Source organism: Mustela nivalis, assembly GCF_964662115.1.
Source record: "Mustela nivalis genome assembly, chromosome: X".
Lineage (NCBI taxonomy): Eukaryota > Metazoa > Chordata > Mammalia > Carnivora > Mustelidae > Mustela > Mustela nivalis.
The window spans coordinates 92632940-92655182 of NC_139040.1; the positions used below are offsets into that span (position 1 = coordinate 92632940).

Below are 22243 nucleotides of genomic sequence, written 5' to 3' on the forward strand. Positions count from 1 at the left end.
TAATATTTTGTTAAGAATTCTTGCATCTGTGGGGTGCCTGGGTGGCTCAGTTGGTTAAATGACTGCCTTCAGCTTGGGTCATGATCCTGGAGTCCCCCGATTGAGCCCCACATCAGGCTCCCTGCTCAGCGGGGAGTCTGCTTCTCCCTCTGACCCTCTCCCCTCTCATGCTCTCTCTCTCCAATAAATAAATGAAATCTTTTTAAAAAAAAAAAGAATTCTTGCATCTATGCTTTTGAAGGATATTGGTCTGTAGGTTTTTTATACTTTTTTGGCTTAGGCAATAGACTTATTCATCAAGAAAATACTATTTTCAAATACAGGTGATGACAAAATGTGCAAAATTTGCTATGCAAACTACATATAAACTAGTGGGAAAACATGAGCATGTCAATGACATATTTATTGTACTCTTTGTCTACTTTTGGTATCAGGCTTTAGGGAATGAATTAGGAAGAATTCCGTCTTCTATTTCCTGGGAGACATAATGTGCCATTGGTGTTAGTTCTTCTTGAAAAGTTGGTTGAAGTCTCCAGTAAAACCATTTGGCCTAGAGATTTATATTTCAAGAGTTGTTTTTTAACTTGCAAATTGCTTTTCCTTAATAGTTATGAGGCTATCCAAATGAACTCTTCTGTATTGAAAGAGTTGTGGTGGTTTGTACTTTTTGAGGAATTGGTCCATGTCCTCTAAGTTGTCAAATTTATTATTGTATTCCTTTATTATTCTTTTGATGTCTGCAGGGTCTGTGGTGTTATCCCCTGTATCATTCTTGATATTAATCATTTGTGTCTCTGATTTTTTCTTTGTCAGTATTGCTAAAGGTTTGTTTAATTTTATTATTCTTTTTGGAAAACCAGCCCTCTGTTTCAGTGTTGTTATTTTTTTCTGTTGTTTTTCTGTTTTCAGTTTCATTGATTTCTGCTCCTACTTCATTGTTTCCTTTCTTGTGCTAGCTTTGGGTTTATTTTGTTCCTTTGTAATTTCTTTTTTTTTTAAGATTTTATTTTTAAGTAATCTCTACACCCAATGTGGGGCTCAAACTTATGACTCTGAGATCAAGAGTCGCATGCTCCACTGACTGAGCCAGCCAGGTGCCCCTCCTTTTCTAATTTCTCGAGATGAGAGTTTAGATTATTGATATGAGGCTTTCTCTCTTTCACTTATAAATGTTTAGTGCCGTAAATTTTCCTTGTAGCACTGCTGTAGTCTATGGAGCAGAGTCTTGTGCATTGGTTATCAAATCTCAGGGGAGGACTCCAAACACTTTTGCCTGCTGTGAAGGGGTATCAGAGTCACCAAGGAAAACACAGTCCAATGAAACACTGGATCATTTACTTGCCTAGAGTAGACATCCTAGTACACATCCTCTCCTCATAGCTAGTGGGTCACCTGGCAGCCAAATGGCAAGTAAGCATAGGAAAAGATCCTTCACTCCATTACTTAGCAAAGAAATCTAAATTGAACTAAACTAAGGTACTATTCACACCCCTCTCATATTGCAGTGGAAGAACCCCACCCACTCCCCCATGGAGTCTGAAATACTGAAAACTAAGGGCATGCGGAAGAGCCATTGACATACAAACTTGCGCAGAACAGAACAGCACACACTGAGTTCAAAATAGGGAAAGATATTCCCACACAAGGCGGTAGCCCAACACAGGCTGTGTGGGCTCTTGGTCTTATGTTCCAGGCCATTTTTTTAAAGATTTTTTTTATTTATTTGAGAAAGAGGTAGAGAGAGAGACAGAGAGAGTACAAGGGAGGGGGGAGAGGCAGAGGGAGAAGCAGACTCCCCACTGAGCTGGGAGCCCAACATGATGGGGGTGTGGAACTCAATCCCCGGACCTGGAGATCATGACCTGAGCCAAAGACAGAGACTCAACCATCTGAGCCACCCAAGCACCCCAAGGTCCATTCTTATATGGTCAAAGGGGAATTAAATGATGAGATGCCCAAGACTGTATCCTACACATTTTGATATGTTGTATTTTAATTTTTATTCAGTGTATTTTTTTTTTTAATTTCCCTAGAGATTTCCTCATTGAGCTGTGTATTATTTAGAAGCATGTTGTCTAGTTCCTAAGTGTTTGGGGATTTTCCTGTTACCTCTTTGTTTTGATTACTTGTTTCATTCCACTGTGGACAGAGAACATACTGTGTTTGATTTTAATTCTTTTACATTTGTTGAGATTGGTTATATGGTCTAGGATATTTTCTGCAGGTACTTAAAAAGAATGTGTATTCTGTTACTGTTGAGTGGAAAGTTCTATAAATGTCGCTGAGATCCTGTTGGCTAATGATGTTCATGAATTCTTTTATAACCTCGCTGATTTTCTGTCCAGTTTTTCTTTCAGTTGTTAAACGAAGGGTAATGAAGTCTCCAGCTGTAATTGTGATTTTGCCTATTTCTCCTTTCAGTTTTATCAAGATTTTCTTCATATATTTTGCAATTCTATTGCATGGTGCATACACATTTAAAATTGCTCTGTCTTCTTGGTGGACTGACCCTTTTATCATTATGTAATGTCCCTGTCCGTCCCTGGTAATTTTCGTTACTCTGAAATCTACGCTATCCAAAATTAATAAATCTACTCTTGCTTCCTTTTAATCAATGTTTCCATGATACATCTTTTCCATCCTTTTACTTCTGACCTACATGTATCATTATGTTTGAAGCACATTTCTTGTAGACAGTATATAGCTGGGGCATGATTTTTGAAATAGAATCTGCTAATTTCTGTCTACATTTGGTGCATTTATGCCATTTACATTTTATGTAATTATTTATACATTAAGGTTTAAGTCTGTTGTATTTTGTGTTTTCTTTTTTTTTAAGATTTTATTTTATTTATTTGACAGACGGATCACAAGTAGGCAGAGAGGCAGACAGAGAGAGAGGAGGAAGCAGGCTCCCTGCCGAGCAGAGAGCCCGATGTGGGGCTTGATCCCAGGACCCTGAGATCATGACCTGAGCCAAAGGCAGAGGCTTTAACCCACTGAGCCACCCAGGCGCCCCGTATTTTGTGTTTTCTCTGTTTTTGTTTTTTTCTCTCTTTCTCTCTCTCCTTTTTTTTTGGGGGGGGGGGCTCTTTGGAATATTTGGACATTTTAAAGAATGCCGCTTTGCTTATCTAGTGTTTTCAGGAGGTTCTCTTTATATAGCTTTTTTTGACCTGATATTGTGTGTCTCATGTAATATATACACAACTTATCAGAGTCCACTGGTATCATTTGACCAGTTCCAGGGAAGTGTAGAAACCTTACTTACCTCATGTCCCTTTATCCTCCTCTATTTATAATATAATTGTCTTAAATATTTCCTTTACCTGCATTGAGCACCACATCAGATGGTGTTAGAATTTTCACTTCAACCGTCAAACATAATTTAGAAAACTTAGGAGAAGGAAAGCATATTATATTTACCTATATTTTCCCTCTTCCCATGTTCTTTCTGGCTGGCGTTCCAAGATTCGTACTTCTATTATTGCCTTTCTGGTTAGAGAACTTCCTGTAGCTATTCTTTTATGGTAGGTCTCTTGGTAACAAATTCTTAGTTTTCCTTCATCTGAAGATGCCTTAACAGTGCTTTGATTCCGGAAGGATATTTTCTATGGGTATAGGATTCTAGGCTAATGATTCTTTTTTTTCAGCACTTGAAAAGTGTTGAGCCATTTCCTTCTGTTCCTAGTGGCATCTTCTTCCAATAGAAGGCTGTTTCGTCTATGTTGAAAATTTGTTGTTTAACGTAACCACCTTCAGTAATTATCTTAGCTGAATCTTCTGGATAATTAGCTTCAGCTTCCATACCAGCACCTGCTGCTTCACCTTACACTGTTATGTTATGGAGACGCTTCTTTCCCTAAAATTCATGAACCAATAGGGCACCTATGGGGCTCTGTCCATTAAGCGTCTGCCTTTGGCTTAGGTCATGATCCGAGGGTCTTGGAATCTGACCCCTGCATCCAACTCCCTGCTCAGTGGGGAGCCTACTTCTCCCTCTGCCTTCCACTGTGCTTGTTTTCTCTCTCTCTCTCAAATGAATAAATAAAACCTTTTTTTAAAAGTCCTAAACCAATCTCTGCTCGCTTCAGACTTTTTTTCTGCAGTTTCCTCACCTCTCTCAGCCTTCAGAGAACTGAAGAGAGTTAGGTCCTCGATCTGGATTAGGCTTTGGTTTAAGGGGTTGTTGGGACTAGTGATGTGGATATGGCTTGTGGTGCCCCCAAACGATTATGATGGTAACATCAAAGATCACTGACAACAGGTCACCATAATAAATATAATAATAATGAAAAAGTTTGAAATATTACAAAGTATTACCAAAATGTGACACAGAGACATGAAGTGAGAGCAGCTGCTATTAGAAAAATGGCGCCGACAGACTTGCTTGACAGAGTTACCATAAACCTTCAGTCTGTCAAAACTTCAATATCTGGGAAGCACAATAAAATGAGGTATGCCTATATTTCTTTGCTGAGATTCTGTTGTCTCATCTGTGTTAAGCATTTTTCCTAATTGCCCAATGAAGCGTGTTTATGATGGCTGCTCTAAAATCCTTGTCAGGGACGCCTGGGTGGCTCAGTTGGTTAAGCAGCTGCCTTCGGCTCAGGTCATGATCCCAGCGTCCTGGGATCGAGTCCCGCATCGGGCTCCTTGCTCCGCGGGGAGCCTGCTTCTCCCTCTGACTCTGCCTTCCACTCTATCTGCCTGTGCTCACTCTCGCTCGCTCTCTCTCTGACAAATAAATTAAAAAAAAAAATTTAAATAAAATAAATAAATAAATAAAATAAAATCCTTGTCAGATGGGGCGCCTGGGTGGCTCAGTCAGTTGGGCGTCGGACTCTGGATTTTGGCTGGGGTCATGGTCTCAGGGTCATGACTGAGCCGGGTATTGGGCTCTGCACTCGGCAGGGAGTCTGCTTGGGATTCTCTTTCCCTCTCCCTTTGCTGTCAGTAATGGTGGTGGGATCCCAGTGTTTTTGTGGTGTTTGGCCTGAGTGGAGCCATTGTTGTCTAAAAGTTTTCTGTCTTGGTAGTCTGCCTCTTTCCTGGTCCTTTGACTAGAGAGAACAGGCTTTTCTGGGGAAAGTTTGTGTCTGTACCCATTGGCCTCTAGTTCTAGGTTGCTGGCTTCTCCAGCACCAAGTGTAGGCTGGATGAGAAAACCAGGAGAACTCACTGCCAGGATCCCTAGTCAGTCTGGCCTCTTCACTCCACCTTTTCACATCTTCCTATATTTTTTTTAAAAGATTTTATTTATTTATCTGAGAGAGAGAGTATGAGTGAGAGAGAGAGAGAGAGAGAGAGAGAACAAGCCAGTGGGAGAGGCAGAGGGAGAAACAGACTCCTCACTGAACAGGGAGCCCGATGTGGGGCTTGATTCATGGACCCTCGGATCATGACCTGAACCAAAGGCAGACGCTTAACTGACTGAGCCACTCAGGCACCCTTCTCCCTATATTTTATGTATAATATCCACACTTTTTAGTTGTATTTAGTTGTATTAGTTGTATTTAGCAGAAAGAATAGGTAAACTACTCCATCTTCTGAAGAGGAAATCCCCATAATTATGATTTTGAAGACTTCATGTGGTTTCATGCATTTGTGCTGGTTTTATTTGTACATACTGAATGGCCCTAAAAATTTATGCAAAAGTTTATGTACTTCTTTATTGTATATTTTATTAAAAATGAACCCCATTGTTAATCTACGGAACAGTTTGGATTTAATTTCCTCCTCAGTAATTATATTTCTAGGTATGCTTTCATTTTCTTATATTTGCCTGGTGTATATTTTTTAAAAAAATCTTTATTTAATTATGACATAATACAGGAAACTGCACAGATTATGCATTTAGCTTGATGATTTTTTAACAGACTGCGTGAACATGCACAACCACCACCTAGATTTAGAAATAGAACATCGCTACACCCAAGAAATACCCCCCTTGTGTTCCTTTCCAATCACTAACCTCCTCTCAAGGGGTACCAACAGCCTGACTTCTAACAGCATAGATTAGTTTTACGTGTTTTTGAAATTTATATAAACATAATCCTACGGTATTGATTCATTGCTCTTTTGGGTCTGGCTTCTTTGGCCAGTGGAATATTCATAAGATGAGATTCTTGTCTGTCATGCATAGTAATCTGTTCATTCTTGTTACTGTAGAGTACTATCTTGTATGATTATAGGACAACTTGTTTATCCATTCTGATATTGATGGGCATTTGGATAATTTTCAGTTTTGAATAAAGCCATTCTGAACATCATCTTGTCTTTCAATCAAAATATGTTCGCCTTTCTCCTGAGTACATTCCTAGGAGTGGAAGAGCTGGGTCATAGACTATTACTTGGGTTCAGCTCTCTCTCTCTTTTTTAAGATGTTATTTATTTGAGAGAGAGAGAGCACATGAGCAGGGGGAGGGGTAGAAGGAGAGGGAAAAGCAGGCTCCCCACTGAGCAGGGAGCCCCAGGCAGGTCTCGATCCCAGGACCTGAGCTGAAGGCAGATGCTTACCCTGCTGAGCCACCCAGGCGCCCCTGTGTTCAGCTTTCATAGATAACACCAAACAGTTTTACAAAGTGTTTGTGCTACTGTATGCTCCTCGGAAACAATTTATGAGTTCCCATCGCTCATATCCTCACCAGCTCTCTTGGTTATTTTCCATCTTTTCCATTTTCAGCCATTTCTGGTGGTTATGAAGAAGTATCTGATTGCCGTTTAATCTATGTATCCTTGATAACTAAAGTTGAGTATCTTTTCCTATGCTTATTTGCCACTTGGCATATCTTCTCTGGGAAGTGCCTGTTCCCTTTGAGTTTTTCCTGTTACTCCTATTGATTTCTAGGAATCTTGATATATTTGAGATATGAATTGTTTGTCAGATACCAGTATTACGATCATCTTCTCCCACTGTGGGATTTGCCTTTTCACTCTTAATTTTGTCTTCTGATGAGCCAAGGTCTTTCATTTTAGTGTAGTCCAATTTAATATCCTTTTGTTCTACCAGATATCAGAACTTGATATGAAGCACATTAATTAAGATATGATAGTAGTGGTCCACATATAGACAAGTAGACCAGTCAAAACACAGAGTCAGGAATGGACCTCTACCTAGATGGTTACAAAGCAATGCTGCAGAGCAGTGGAGAAAGGACAGCCTTTTCAATAAGCCATGTTGGATCTCCTTGATACCCATATGGAAGAAAAGAATATTTTTTTCAAAAAAGATTTTATTTATTTATTTGACAGAGAGCATGCATAAGCAGGGGGAGGACGAAGGAAGAAGGAGAAGTAGACTCTCCACTGAGCAGGGAGCCTGACCTGATCTGGGGCTTGATCCCAGGACCCCAGGACCCTAGGATTATGACCTGAGCCAAAGGCAGACACTAACTGACTGAGCCCCCCAGCTGCCCTGGAAGAAATGAATCTCGACCCTAGCACATACCACACACCAGAATCCTTCCCAAGAAAGCTATAAATCTAAATGTAAAAGAACAGTCCAAATTTAGAAGAAAACATTGAACATCTTTATGACCCTGAGTTTTCCTAACTAAGACATAGTGACCAACTATAACAGAAAGAATGATAAACAGCAATAGCATGTTTCTGTCCAACGCTTCATTTCACATCTTTGTCTTTTTGTTTTACATATGTGGCACCTGTGTTTTGTTTTGTGAACCAGTCCCATTGTCTTTGTCTTTTATGGCAGGAGTCAGCTCATTCAATTTAGTTGATTTATAACCTATTAAATTTCGTGCCTTCTATTATTTTATGCTAACTATTTATTTGACTTGGTTGGTATTTCTACTCTTTTCCTATTTTTGCTGGTTTGGTCACATTTCTCATTCCCCTCTGGGTTCATATTATCTAGGAATTCTGATAGTTTGGGATTTTGATTACTTACATCAATTTTTGCTAGTAGTTGCCTTCACCTTCCTTACAAATATAATTGTCTATCTTTTCTCTATTACTAGATCCAATAATGTTGTAATCACATTTGGATCTAGGAATAGAGGTGCGTGATTTGCCTTCTCTTCGTCATTTTACTCAGTAGATTTTTCCAGGCTATTGTAAATTTTCCAATTAATAGTAATCTTATTCCATATGCCTAGTTACATTATTTTTCTTTATTCAGATATAACTATATATTACAAGAATCATTTTTCAAGACTGCTTTCCTCTGGTTTTTGAGGTTCCTGTTACTATTCAACTTATAATTGCTTAGACTCTTCCTTTGAGTGGTCTTCTGAGCTAGGAATGGTGGCATTTAATGTTATAAATGTTTTTATGTCTAAATTTGTCTTTTGCTCTGACAGAAGAATAGTATGAAGCTAGGATTCATTTAAAATTCTAGGATCTCAGCCCCTTTCTCTCAGTAATTTGTAGATATTTTCTTCTAATATGATTCCTATCATTGCAAATAATAAGTCTAGTTGCCATTGTGAGCCCTTTCCATTGTAAATAACACATCGTTTCTGCCTGGAAGTATTTTAGATTTTCTTTCTTTTTTTTCGTTTTTTTTAAAAAGATTTTATTTATTTATATGACAGAGAGAGATCACAGGTAGGCCAAGAGAGAGGGGGAAGCAGGCTCCCCGCTGAGCAGAGAGCCCGATGTGGGGCTCTATCCCAGGACCCTGAGATCATGACCTGAGCCGAAGGCAGAGGCTTAACCCACTGAGCCACCCAGGCGCCCCTTGGGTTTTCTTTTTATCCTCTAAATTCAATGCCACATCAGGTTTGGGGCTGATTTGGTTCCTCTGGGAGTCAAGGATTGGGGGGATTTCCTTGGGGAAGGATCAATGAGATAGGGTCCAATAGTATTAGATAATCTAAAGCCTATATATGTGATTCACAATGGGGCAGTGAGTGACAGTCTTGGGAAATTCTTGAGGTTTTATAAGAGTTGGAGATATAGGGGTGCTTGGGTGGCTCAGTTGGTTAAGTGTCTGCCTTCAGCTCAGATTATGATCTCAGGGTCCTGGGATCAAGTCCTGCATCTGACTCCCTGCTTAATGGGGAGTCTGCTTCTCCCTCTCTGTCTGTCTCCCACTCCCCTTGCTTGTTCTCTCTCTCTCTGGTCAAGTAAATAAAAAAATAAATAAAATCTTTTTAAAAAAGAGTTGGAGATATATGTATCTGAAGCCATTGATTAGCCCACGAAAGTTATTGATTGGACCCTGAGGTGGCAAATGATTGCTTGTAAGCCTGGGATTACAAGTTTTGGGGGGTCAGTCTGGTGGCCTTTTACAAGTCATTGATTGAGACCTGTGGATATCGGTAAATGCGGGACTGTGTGAGTTAGTATGTGATAGACTATTACTAAAGATTTTATGGGAGTCACTAATTCTCCATATGGGCTGTGAGTTATGGGGTCCTATAAGAGGTCAGGTTTAGTCTCCAAAAGTCATTGAGTTGGTTTTGCTATTGAGGGTGTATTGCCTGTGTTGATGATTATTTGGGGGAACCTATGAAAACCAGTGGATGATACCATCTGGGACATGATTTTGTCACGCAGTGTGGGTTACGGATTTAGGAGCCTGTACAGACATGCTGGTTGTCAGTGCCCGGATGGGAGTTGGGGGAGGGAGGCAATGAGTTTATGTTTTCATATATGGCAGAAGAAGGTGGGCTCTCTCAGTTGCCCAGAGCAGACACCAAATTATCCAGAAGCTCAGTTTATGCACTTGTGGCATGATCACCTCTAGCCAGAGCACTTTAAGGGCAGCAGGAAATGGAAATAATGTTTTTTGTGACCTCCCATGTACAGAATACCATATGGCTTAGTATTTAAGAAAATGTACCTTGGAGCCAGACATACCTGGGTTTGAGTCCCTGTCCTTCCCCCTTTCTTAATATCTCTGAACATCTCTATGTGATGATAAATGGGAATAATACTACTAGAATACCTAGTTCATAGGATGAGTTTGAAAATTAAAAGAGGTACCTGCTTTGCCCTTGTAATAATAATAATATTTAATATCAATGGAGTATGTTCCAGGTGCCAAGTAGGAATGAGTGCTTTGGAGGTATTTAATATACCATTTAATTCTAATGACCCTATGAGAACAGATGTTTTCATCCTCAGCTGTAAGATAAAGAAACTCAGACTGAAGTGACTTCCCCCAGATTCTAGCTAGAAGATCTGGAATTCAAGCCCTCATTCATTTTATACTAAGTCTTACGAGTATTTTTTTTTTCATATTATATGCTAACACTTGGTATTGGTTTTACTGAACATTTTCACAGTATCCAGCACAGAGAGCTGCCCCCTCGGTGCCCCCAGGAGGCAATTGTGGGGAGAATGGTGAATGACTGACCACGTGGACACTGGCTTTTCAGCATTTCTTGGAGTCTCTGCGGAGCCCCCAGGCCAGACCCCAGCAGCTCTGATTGGGTCCCCGGCTGCCCACCCGGCTTTGAGCTCCTGGGAAGAGCAGAGTCATCGGCAAGAGAGCCCGGAGAGCTGAGGCCCAGCGGGAACATGCCAGCCAACCAGAGTTCTCCCCAATGGTCCTCGGTCCTGGCTGCAGAGGGACATGGCAGCCTGTGTGAGGTGAGGAGGGAGAGGACTCCAGGGGCTGGAATTCACCCAGTGAGGAGGCAGCCCTGACTTGTCCCCAGGGCCACAAGGAGGGGGCAGGTGGGTCACAGAAGTGGCTGATTCCAAGACTCCAGGATACCAGGTCACCGTCCTCCAGCTGTGTGAGTACCACGTAGCCGGTGTCCCACATCCAGAGCCCTGTGTGTTTCAGTGGTCATGTGATGGAGGGAAGGTAGGAGGGGAGGGTCACCCCACATCCGGGGTCCTAGCAAGGAAGACACTGCCCCTGACCCACAGCACAGACCCTGCGCTCTCCACTGGCTCTCCGTAGATGCTCAGCTGATCAGTCCCCCTCCCCCAGCCTCCTTTCTCCCTTGTCTCAGGGGATTTGCTGATTTCTCCTCTATCCTGATCTAAGGCAGAAAAACCCCTTTTCTCTGGAACTGAGAAGATGGCAGGGTAATAGGACAACAACAGGATCCAGGGTCCTTCTAGTTCTTCCTCTTCCTTTCAAAGGTGTAAAATGGCCCGAGAATGGACATGACTTACCCAGGCCCCTTGGATTTTGAGTAACAGCGTTAGACTGGAACCACGTCTCCTGAATGGGTCCTCCACCCTCACCACACCACAGCCAAGACCAAGTTGCCCACTACAGTTTCCCTTTGAGCATCTGGGTGGCTCAGTCTGTTGGGCACCTGCCTTTAGCTCAAGTCATGATGTCCAGGTCCTGGGATCGAGCCCTGTGTCTACTTCTCCCTCTCCATCTGCCCCTCCACCCCCCACCCCACTTATGTTCCTTCTCTTTCTCTCTCAAATAATTTAAAAAAAAAAATAAAAAGAAAAATAAATGTTCCCTTTGAGAATCTGTAAACAGGGGAAGGAGATGAGAAAGCCAGACCCTGCCCGACAGCTCCTTGTTTCAGACCTTCCTGTGGGTGCTGTCACTTCTTGGACAGGCTTCTGGGACAGGCTTCTGGTCACAGAGGCTCAGGGTCTCGTGGTCACTAGGATATTAAACTTTAAAAAATTATTTTGATTTTTATTGTTTCATAATTTCATTATACCACGATAAAATGTTAGAAACACAGGTAAACAAATAGAAGAGAATGAAACATTACTTGTAATTCCAGCATCACCCAAAGTTAACCATTGTTAACATTCAGCTACATTTCCTTTCAGTTCATTTTTCCTTTGTACGCACATGCGTGCATGTATGTGGGTGTATGTTCAGGACTGTGTCTGTGCACGCATACCAGACACGGATACATCCTGTAGCTTAAGTTTAAAAATGGAATCACAGTATTTGGTTGCCTCCTTTTTCATTTGTCAGCTTAACATGATTTTCTGGGCATTAAGTATTTTATCTTCCTGTCTGCATAACGCATAGCATTATGTCCTTTGGATAAACTTGAATTAATTTAACCAATCCGCTGTATGTGTATTTAGGGTGTTCCAGATTTTCTGTTGTGACCAACACTGCTGTGGGAAAATTCCTGCACTTGAATCTTTTGCTCACATCACTGAAATTATATTTGGGTCAAAGGTATGAAGTTGTCGAATGGTAAACAAATTGCCACCTAACCATAGTGCCCTTCCTTCCACCCAGGGAAATGTATAGGCTCCATCGTATCAATCACAGACCCACAGTTTGGGCCCGCAACAAAGTACTCCTCCCCAGTCTTTCTGCAGGTGGCCTCTTGCCCAGCCAGTGTGTGGGAATTTCTAGATGAAAGATTCTGGGCTCTACAGGGTACATTTCTCCATTCATCCCTTCCTTTCCAACCACAGACCTCTGACCCTTTTCAAGAAGAGATGGAAATGACCAAGACACTGTTGAATGTTATTTATTCACTTATTTATTTGTTGGGTTTTTTGTTTTTTTTCATTAGACGTCAGGGAGCAGGGAATGGGCAGATATGCCAAAGAACCAATAAGAGTGTAGGGAACAGCCAGCGGGACCAGGAAATAGTGGCTGAACCTGGAAAACAGGCAGAAGGGTCAGTAAGAGAAAGAGGGATGAGGAACAGCTGAAGGGACCCTGGTGCTCTCCCTGGAGATGGAGGATAGCCAAGGGACCCAGGGGACAGATGAGAGTGCAGTGGAACAGAGGAAACGGGAAACAGAAGCCCAGAAGCCAGGGGCAGCGGAGAGACCAACAAATAGTCATGGGGACTGGAGAAGTAGAGAGCAGGGAAAAGCCAGCAGGTCCAAGAACAATAAGAGGGATCGCAAAATAGGAGGAGGGACCAGAAGGTAGATAGCAGCCAGAGGAGCAGAGACCATCCAGAGGGATGGGAAAACAAAATTTGGCTAAAATGGAAAAAGTAGAGGGGCACCTGGGTGGCTCAGTGGGTTAACGCCTCTGCCTTCAGCTCAGATCATGATCCCAGGGTCCTGGGATCAAGCCCCGCATCGGGCTCTCTGCTCAGCAGGGAGCCTGCTTCCTCCTCTCTCTCTGCCTGCCTCTCTGCCTTCTTGTGATCCCTGTCTGTCAAATAAATAAATAAAATCTTTTTTTAAAAAATCTTTTTAAAAAAAGTAGATAGGTTTGGCATTCTGGGCAAGAGCCTGTGGGACAAGCAGCTTCACAAGGCACCAGGGCTTAAGGAAGAATCCAAGGAGATAGGGAAAGGTAGAGGCTCCAGGGAACAGAAAAAAAATAGGAAAGAATGGGAAGGGAGTGGATAGCAGCCAGAGGAGCAGGGACCAGCTGCCGAGGCTATAAACAGGGGGAAGGGTGGGGAGGGGACAGGCCCATGGGACAGGTGGAAAGACAGGGAAAGGCCTCCCAGGCTGAGGACATCAGGAGCCACACGGAACAAGGAAGTCTCTGGGTCCAGGAACAGCCAGAGGGAACAGCAAAGCTGTACTGGGCACAGGGTGTCTCCTGGAGGTCCCCGGGGCTAACCAGGGGACTAGAAACCACAAAGTGGCCATTAAAAGCTTATCTGGTGTTGGAGAGCAGCTTGATGGACCAGAGAACAGCTAGAGGGACTAGAGAATAGCAGGAAGGCATAGTAGGCATTCCTGAGGCCAGTTAGCAGCGAGAGGCCCCATGTAACAGGCACCGGGGTTAAGGGCCAGTTGCAGAAGCCAGGGAGAGACTGAGGAACAGCCAGAGTTCCCTGGAATAGGGTGACAGGGTTTCCTGGGATCAGGGATTTCAGTACAAAAATAGGGAAAGTCCTGGGCAAATGAAACAGTTGGTCACCCTACCCAGGAAACAGAAGAACCAGCAAATAGACATGATGTAAGTGATGGAGAAAGGAAAGTCCAAAATCAGGCATGGCGGAGCACCCAGAACTGGTAGACTTTGGTGGTCAAGAGTCTAGGCTAGGAGCCGGGTTGACCAGCTGTCTGCAAAGTGCCCCCTGCCACCTCCCCAAACCAGATGCAGGAGTGTCAAGTGAGAGTATATTAAAAATGCATTCTGGATTTGCTGAAGGCACAGGGAAGAACTGGGACCGGACAGCAGTCAGGGCCCTCAAAGGGCAGTCAGTCTGTGCCAAGTAGAAGGAATAAGAAAAGCTCATCAGGACCAGGGAACAGCCAGATGGACTAGGGCGCCATCAGAAGAATGATGCCACAGACTAAGGTCAGCTAGAGGGAAAACTGTCAGAGGAAACACAGGACAGTCAGAGGCACCAGGGAGCATCAGAAGGAAGAAGAAACAGGAGGCATGGGACAGTTAGAGGAACCCAGGGACAATTCGGAAAGAGACCAAAGGGCACTCAGAAGGAGCAAGCAACATTTAGAGGGAACAGTAAACAGAGGGACCAAGGCAGTCCGATGAGGACTGACGCTGAGGGAATAAGGACCAGCAGAGGGAGCAGCAGGGAGAAGAGACAGGAGTGGGCAGGGGAAGCAGGGGAAACCCAGAGGGAGCCCTGGAGGGGTACGAGAACAGTCCAAGGGAACAGGGAACGGCCAGAGGGAGCCGGGAAGATCAAAGCAACCCCAGCCAAAGGCAAACACACACAGAGGCTGGGTCTTTGGCCTCTGGTGAGGGCCCAGGGAGCCAAGAACTCGCTGCGCACTTTCAGCCAGCCCCATAAGCACCACGGAAGCCCTTCTGCTAGGCTGGGACAGGGTATTGGAGGGCCGGGTCATATCACAGGAGGGGATGTGGAAGTGTTCAGCGACAGGAGTGAGGCAAGCCCAGAAGTGGGGGTATGGAGACCTAAGCCGGCTGCGGGAAGGGCGGAAGCTGAGGGCCAGGAAACACAACGGACAGTGAGTAGTCAGTCCTGGCAGCCCAGCAGGGCCCCCGGGATGAGAGCCTGTAGTGTGTGGCTCAGATGATCCCGAAGGGAGACAGGAGAGCCGCGAGGAGCTAGAGTGGGGATCCTCACCTCGGATGAGGAAGTCCTTGCAGGGGTCCTGGTGGTGGTAGGCGTGCCATCCTGCCTGGTATAAATGGGACAGGAAATCAAACCCTTTCATAGGTGGCGGGTGAGGCTGAAATCTGGGCGAGTCTGTGTTAGCAACTTTCTCCCCAGATTTCTGGCGCCAAAATCCCCCTCCCAAAGCTGCTATTTTTGTGGGGAAGGGGAGCAAAGACGGGCATCTGTGGGCAGTATACTTTGTGTATATTTATCTTATGCCTGTCATGGGCTTTGTACACTTTTCCTGCAGACGGGGCCTGGGCCTTCATGACTCCCAAGGAGGGAGGGACTGACTGAGGATGGTCTTTTGTCCACTAGCTTGGGCCACTGGAGTTGTTAAAATGTTGAACAGTGCCAAATGAGAGAGTATTTTCATTCTTGCACACTGATTGGTGAATAGCCACGCATGTCCCGCCTCCTGAGGGCCCCCCCTCCCCCTGTTGGCCACACACCTGCCCCTCTGCCCTCGGGGTAGCTGGCAAGCTGCTCCAGAGGATGGGCGGGAAGAATGAGAGCTTCCCGCAAGCCTGACCCCAGAGTTCCCCCTCGTTGACTGCCCTTGGGTGATGAAGGTGGTACAGGTCAGGTGTGTTCCTGGGGGCTCAAGTGAAGGTCCTCCTCTCAGCAACCCTCAGGGCTGTGCTCAGGAGTGCTGGCTTGGTTGGGGCGGGGGCGATGCTCCAAGTGCTGGGCTCGGCCCAGAGTTTGTGTTGCTGCCTCCAGAAGCTACTGGTGCTGGAGAAGGTACTGTGAGTTCCTGCACGCTTGGTGCCCCTGATCATTCGCCAGCAAGGGGAGGCCAACCTGGGCTCCCAGAGGCCAGAGGGGCTTTCGGCAAATAAAGCTTCTTCACTTCCAAAGAGTCAAATCATTAGGTCTTTTCTTTGATGCCCAACAACGCATATTCTCTGTCCTTTAGGAAATCCTCACCCACCCCAAGGCCTAAACAAATATTCACCTAAATTTTCCAAAGCTTTGGTTTTTTGTTTTTAACTTTTGATTCTTTTGAAATAATTTTAAAAATGAAAGAGAAATTACTGGAACAGCACAAAAAACTATGTACCCCTGCATCCAAAATAACCCGTTAACATTTTGCCACATTTGCTTTCATTCCATTCTTGATGTATGCCTGTGTGTTTGTAAGTTCGTGTCTATGTGTATACACACAGCTATATTTAAAACTTTATTTTCTGAACCGCTCGAGAGGATTTTGCAGACACGGTTTTTAGTATTTACCCCTAAATACTTCAAGGCGAATCTCTTAAGAACAAGGACATTGTCTTCCGTAACCACAGTACAGTTTTCGGAAAGAAGACATTTCACATTGATAAGGGGCTAACATAGCATGTATTACCTAATTATCTAATCTGGAACGTATAATATACAGTTTCCCCAGCTGTCACAAGAAGGTCCTTTATAGCATTTTCCCCTGGCCCAGGATCCAATCCAGGTTCATTTATTACATTTCCTTGGCATGTCCTTTTAGTCTTGGATCCGGAAGAGTGCCTCAGCCTTTCCTTGGCTTTCAGGACATGGACCGTTTGGAAGAATGTCCCTCAACTTGGATTTGTTTCTTGCTTCCTCATAATCAGATTTAGGTCATTCCTTTTTTCGCTCAGGAATATCACAGAAACAGTGCTGTGTTCTTCTCAGTGCTTCGTGTCAGTAGGCATTCAATATCAATTTAGATTTCATTGATAATATTAACTTTGTTCACTATGACTGAGACAGTGTCTGTCAGGTTCTGTAACGTGACTGTCTTTCCCTGTGTAATTAATAACTATTTTGTGGGGAGATGCTTTGAGGCTATGTAAATATCCTATTTCTCATGCATCCAGTGACAATTCTTGCCTCTAACAATTAATTACTCTGCTGTTTCCCTAATGACGTTTTTCTAATCCCATCATTTCTTCCGCATTGATTAGTTGGCATTCCAAGGAAGAAGAGCCCTCGCTCTGACTGCTGAAAATACAATTACACGCCAGGCACAATGAGCACACCTTGACTTGTCATTCATCACTAATGGGAACCAGAGCTTCTTGGAGAAATGACTGATTCCAGGTTTAGAGCAGAGAGTACAAAATGATCGTGAAAGAACTCATTGTACTGAAAAGTAATAGAGTGCTTAAAAGATGAGGCCATGTCAAAATGACACAGGAGCCACCTGGAGGGAACGCCCTGTGGCCAAATTGGACAATTTGAGTAGCAAAATAAAAAATGATAGCAATAGATTATAACCCACTGAATAAAGTAGGAAGTCACCAGCCCATATAATAGGTAGATAGGTTTGTAGGTAGGCAGGGAGGAAAGAAATGAATGCATTCTGATATTTTCTGGTGTGCTCACTACTCCAGTCCTTCTGAGGATAATATTGGTAGCTTGTTAAAACTTTTTATTTTTGAAATAATTATAGATTTACTGGAAGTTGCAAAGATGGAAAGAGGTCTCATGTAACCCTTCACGCAGTTTCTGCCAGTGGTTACATCCTGCATCACTGAGTATCACAAACAGGAAACTGACATTGCTACAGTGTGTGTGTGTAGTTCTCTGCCATTCGTGTACTGATTCTTCCTTTTTAAAGATTTTATTTATTTATTTACTTACTTACTTACTTACTTATTTATTTGGAAGAAAGAAAGGGAGAGAGAGCATGAGGGGGGAAGGTCAGGGGGAGAGGCAGACTCCCTGCTGAGCGGGGAGCCCAATGCGGGACTCGATCCCGGGACTCCAGGATCATGACCTGAGCCAAAGGCAGTCGCCCAACCAACTGAGTTACCCAGGCACCCCCATGTATTGATTCTTGTGTAATAATACAGGTACAGAACAATTCCATCACCAAATAAGTCACTGGCATTGACATGTTACCAGTTAGAATGAAGCATAGAAGACTCAGTGACCTTTAAATCCCTTTACCCTTACCAGATTATATTATAATACAGTTGTCTTAAATATTTCCCCTACATACATGGAAATCCACAGTAGACAAGGTAAACGTCTTGCTTTCACCTGCAAATGTAATTTAGAAAACCCGAGAGGAGGAGGAATGTTTATTGTGTTTACTTGTATTTTTACTTTTTCCATTTTATCTTCCTTCCTGATGCTCCAAGATTCCTTCTCTTATTACCTCCTTTCTGTTCACAGAACTTGCATTGGCCATTCACTTAGGGTAGGTCTGCTGGCCACAGATTTTCCTTCACCTGAGAATATCTTGGTTTCCTTTTCATTTCTTTCTTAATTACAGCTTCACACAATCCATTTCACAACAATTTCATCACCTCAAAAAGAAGCCCCATTTCCTGCAGCCGTCACTCCTCCCCACCCCTCCACCCCCGTTCCCTGCCTCCCCCAACCCCAGCAACCACTCATACACTTTCTGTCTCTATAGACTTCACTCTTCTGGACAGTTCACATGAATGGACTCATATATTCTGTGATCTTTGTGTCTGGCTTCTTTCACATAGCATAATGTTTCAAGGAACTCCCTCTGGTCAAATCTGGGACAATTTGAGTAGCAAAATAAATAATGGTAGTAATAGGTTATATATAACTTGAAGAATAAAGTAGGAAGTCTCCAGTCTCTATAGGTGGGTTAGTTTGTACGTAGATACAGATAGGGAAGAAGTTTAGCACATTGGACATGTACCTGTTGTAACATGTGTCCATTATTTTATTCCTTTTTATAGCTGAATAATATGCCATTGTATAGATGTATTGTGTTTTGTTGATCCCTTTGTCAACTGACGTAGGCCGGTGTGATATCCACCTTTTAACTCTTATGAGTAATGCTGCTCTCGACATATGTGTATGTGTTTTTATGCGGCCATATATTTCTTTTTTTTTTTAAAGATTTTATTTATTTATTTGACACACAGAGATCACAAGTAGGCAGAGGCAGGCAGAGAGAGAGGAGGAAACAGGCTCCCTGTTGAGCAGAGAACCCGATGCGGGGCTCGATTCCAGGACCCTGGGATCATGACCTGAGCCAAAGGCAGAGGCTTTAACCCACTGAGCCACCCAGGCGCCCCCACGGCTGTATATTTTCATTTCTCTTGAGGATGCATGTACCTAGGAATGAAATTGCTGGGTCAAATGGTAGCTATATGCAGTCATTTGGGGAGCTGCCAGATTGTTTCCCGAAGCAGCTGCACCATTTTACACTCCCCCGGCAATATATGAAGGTTCCAATTTCTCCACGTTCTCACCAACACTTGCTATTTTCTGACGTCTTGATTCCAGCCATCCTAGTGGGTGTGAGGTAGTATCTCATCATCGTTTTGATTTGTATTTCCCTGATCATTAATGACGCTGAGCACCTTGTCATGTATTTATTGGCCATTACCAGTTCATTTCTTTTTATTGGGGGGTGGGGGAGCAGGGAAGGGGGCTGAGGCAGAGGGAGAGGGAAAGAGAGAATCTTAAGCAGGCTCTATGCCCAGCACGGAGCCCAATGCATGGCTCAATTTCATTACCCTGACATCATGACCCGAGCCGAAATCAAGAGTCAGCCGCTTAAATGACTGAGCCACCTAGATGCCTGTTACTACTTCATTTCTTAGGGGTAGTTTTGCCAGATATGGCAGGGTCGACAGATCTTTTCTTTGAGTACTTAAAAATGTGCCAGTGTACCTCGGTGGCTCAGTCAGTTAGGCAGCTGATGCTTGATTTTGGCTCAGGTCATGATCTCAGGGTCCTGGGATCAAGCCCTGCATCAGGCTCTGCTTTCAGTGGGGAGTCTGCCTGAGGATTCTCTCTCTCTCTGCCCCCCCCACCAATATAAATAAATAAATAAATATTTGAGAAGAAAAATGTTGGGCCATTTGCATCTCTCCTTCATGGTTTCTTTCTTTTTCTTTTTCTTTTTTTTTAAGATTTTATTTATTTATTTTACAGACAGAGATCACAAGGAGTCAGAGAGGCAGGCAGAGAGAGAGGAGGAAACAGGCCCCCTGCTGAGCAGAGAGCCCGATGTGGGGCTTGATCCCAGGACCCTGGGATCATGACCCTGAGCCGAAGGTACAGGCTTTAACCCACTGAGCCACCCAGGTGCCCCTCCTTCATGGTTTCTGATGAGAAATCTGTTGTCACTTTGTTTTCTGCCCATAAGTAAGTTGTGGTTTCTCTCTAGCTAATTTTAAGATTTTTTTTTTCTTTGTCTTTAGTTTTCTTAAGTCTGCTTGTAAAGTGTCTTGGTATAGATTTCTTTGGCTTTTCCTCTGGGGGTTTTCCTCAGCTTCTTGAAACTTGTAAGTTGATAATTTTTGTTAAATTTGGGAAATTGTCAGCCAGTTTCTTCAAATATTTTTTCAGCCCCACACTTGTTCTCCTCTCCTTCTGGGACTCTGATGACACAAATGCCAGATCTTCTATTACTGTCTCACAGGTCCCTGAGGCTCTGTTCATTTTTTTTTTTCCAGCCAATTTTCCTTTCTGTTCATATTGGATCATTTCCATTGTTCCATTGTCAAGTTCTCAGATTCTTTCCTCTGTCCTCTCTATTCTCCTGTTGAACCCACAGTGGAGTTTTAAATTTTGTCAATGTATTTTTAGGTTCTAAAATTTCCATTCAGTTTGTCTTTGTATCTTTTCTTTCTTGGCTAAGACTTTCTATTCTCAAATTTCTTTTGAGTATGTTGAAACATTTCTATGATAGATGCTCTAAAATTCTTGTCAGATAGTTCTAACATCTGTGTTATCTCAATGTTGGTATCTCTTGATTGTCTTTTCTCATTTCAGTCGAGATTTTTCTGCTTCTTCTCATGATGCCTGATTTTTCAGTTACGTCCTGGATATTTTGGGAACTATGACAGTCTAGATTTTATTTAAATGCTATGTTTAACAGGTCTCCTCTGACACTGTTCTGCTAGAAAGGAAGAATCTTCTTCTTCTGAAGAGGATTCTGAAAAATGCTCCTTATTGCCAGGTGGATGTAAAGTTGAGGTTCCCCAGTTGACCTCCTTTGACACCCCAGAAGGAGACAAGCACCTTGTTGCTAGTGGGCAAGGGTAGGATTTCAGGCCTTCCTGCACACAACGTCTGACACCACCTTGGAGGGAAGGCAGATGACACCTTGTTGTCAAGTGGGGTTGGAAGTCCAAGGGCCCCACGTGGCCTAAAGTGATACTATGGGCAAGGGGTCTCGTTACCCCCAGGCTGGGATGAAAATCTAGGCTCCCCATTCAGCCTTTGCTGATGAGAATGGGAGTAGGAGCACAGTTCTTTTCCGTGATACTTGGCTGGAACAGGGCGGTATCATTGAAGTTTTTCTCTCTTGCTACATTGCCTTTTCCCTGGTACTTGAACTCATGAAAGCAGGCTTTCCTGGGGCTGTTTTCAGTCTATGCCAGTTGGCATTCTAGGTTGCCAGTTTCTCTAGCACCTAGTCCAAGATATGTGGGGCAAAAAGAAAATGAGGAAATCACCACTGTGGCATTCCTCAGGTTCCGACAACCATGGCAAGTTTGCCTCCATCTCTCCAACTTACAGAGTACCCTTATCTTTGTTTTATATATAATGTCCTGGGATTTTAGCTGTACTCAGCAGGAGAAATAGAGAGAATTATGTCTATTCCATTTTGGTCCCATCGGTGATTTTTAACTTAATTTTTGAATAGGTAATACATTCACATGGTTCTCGCCCCAACTCCCCAGATCTCCCTAGCCAGAAAACTGGTCTTGGGTCGTGTGTGTGTGTGTGTGTGTGTGTGTGTGTGTGTGTGGCACAGGGGTCTGGGGGGGTGTAATATGCTTAGGGATTATGCAAATAAAAGGCACTAAGAAGATATTCTTTTTTAAAGTTTTTTTATTGGTTTATTTAGAGAGAGGGAGCACAAGTGGGAGGAAGGGCAGAGAGAGAGGGAGAGAAAGAATCTCAAACAGACTTGGCACTGAATGCAGAGCCTGATACAAGCCATGACCCCAAGATCATGACCTGAGCCAAAATCAAGAATCGGTCAGGGCGCCTGGGTGGCTCAGTGGGTTAAGCCACTCAGGATCGTGGGATCGAGTCCCACATCGGGCTCTCTGCTCAGCAGGGAGCCTGCTTCCCTTCCTCTCTCTCTCTGCCTGCCTCTCTGCCTACTTGTGATCTCTCTCTCTGTCAAATAAATAAATAAAATCTTTAAAAAAAAAAAAAAGAATCGGTCACTCGGAGCTCCTGGGTGGCTCAGTCATCAAGCATCTGCCTTCGGTTCAGGTCACGGTCCCAGGATCCTGGGATCGAGCCCCACATGGGGCTCCCTGCTCAGCAGAAAGCCTGCTTCTTGCTCTCCCACTCCCCCTGCCTGTGTTTCCTCTTTTGCTGTCTCTCTCTCT

General features: G+C 43.6%; 1 protein-coding gene across 4 annotated transcripts in view; it reads left to right on the plus strand.

Annotated features, from left to right (window-relative positions):
- The window catches only part of ZNF41 (zinc finger protein 41), a 44382-nt gene that overhangs the window by 9178 nt on the left and 12961 nt on the right, over nt 1–22243 (plus strand). For 2 of the 4 annotated variants that reach the window (XM_082718122.1, XM_082718123.1), the window contains exon 2: nt 10254–10560. In XM_082718122.1, coding sequence (XP_082574248.1) covers nt 10489–10560 — 72 coding nt within the window. In that variant the 5' untranslated portion in view covers nt 10254–10488. Of the gene's footprint in view, nt 1–10253; nt 10561–11064; nt 11393–19823; nt 19947–22243 lie in introns of those variants that run through there. The other 2 variants (XR_014307328.1, XM_082718124.1) reach the window with 2 other exon arrangements.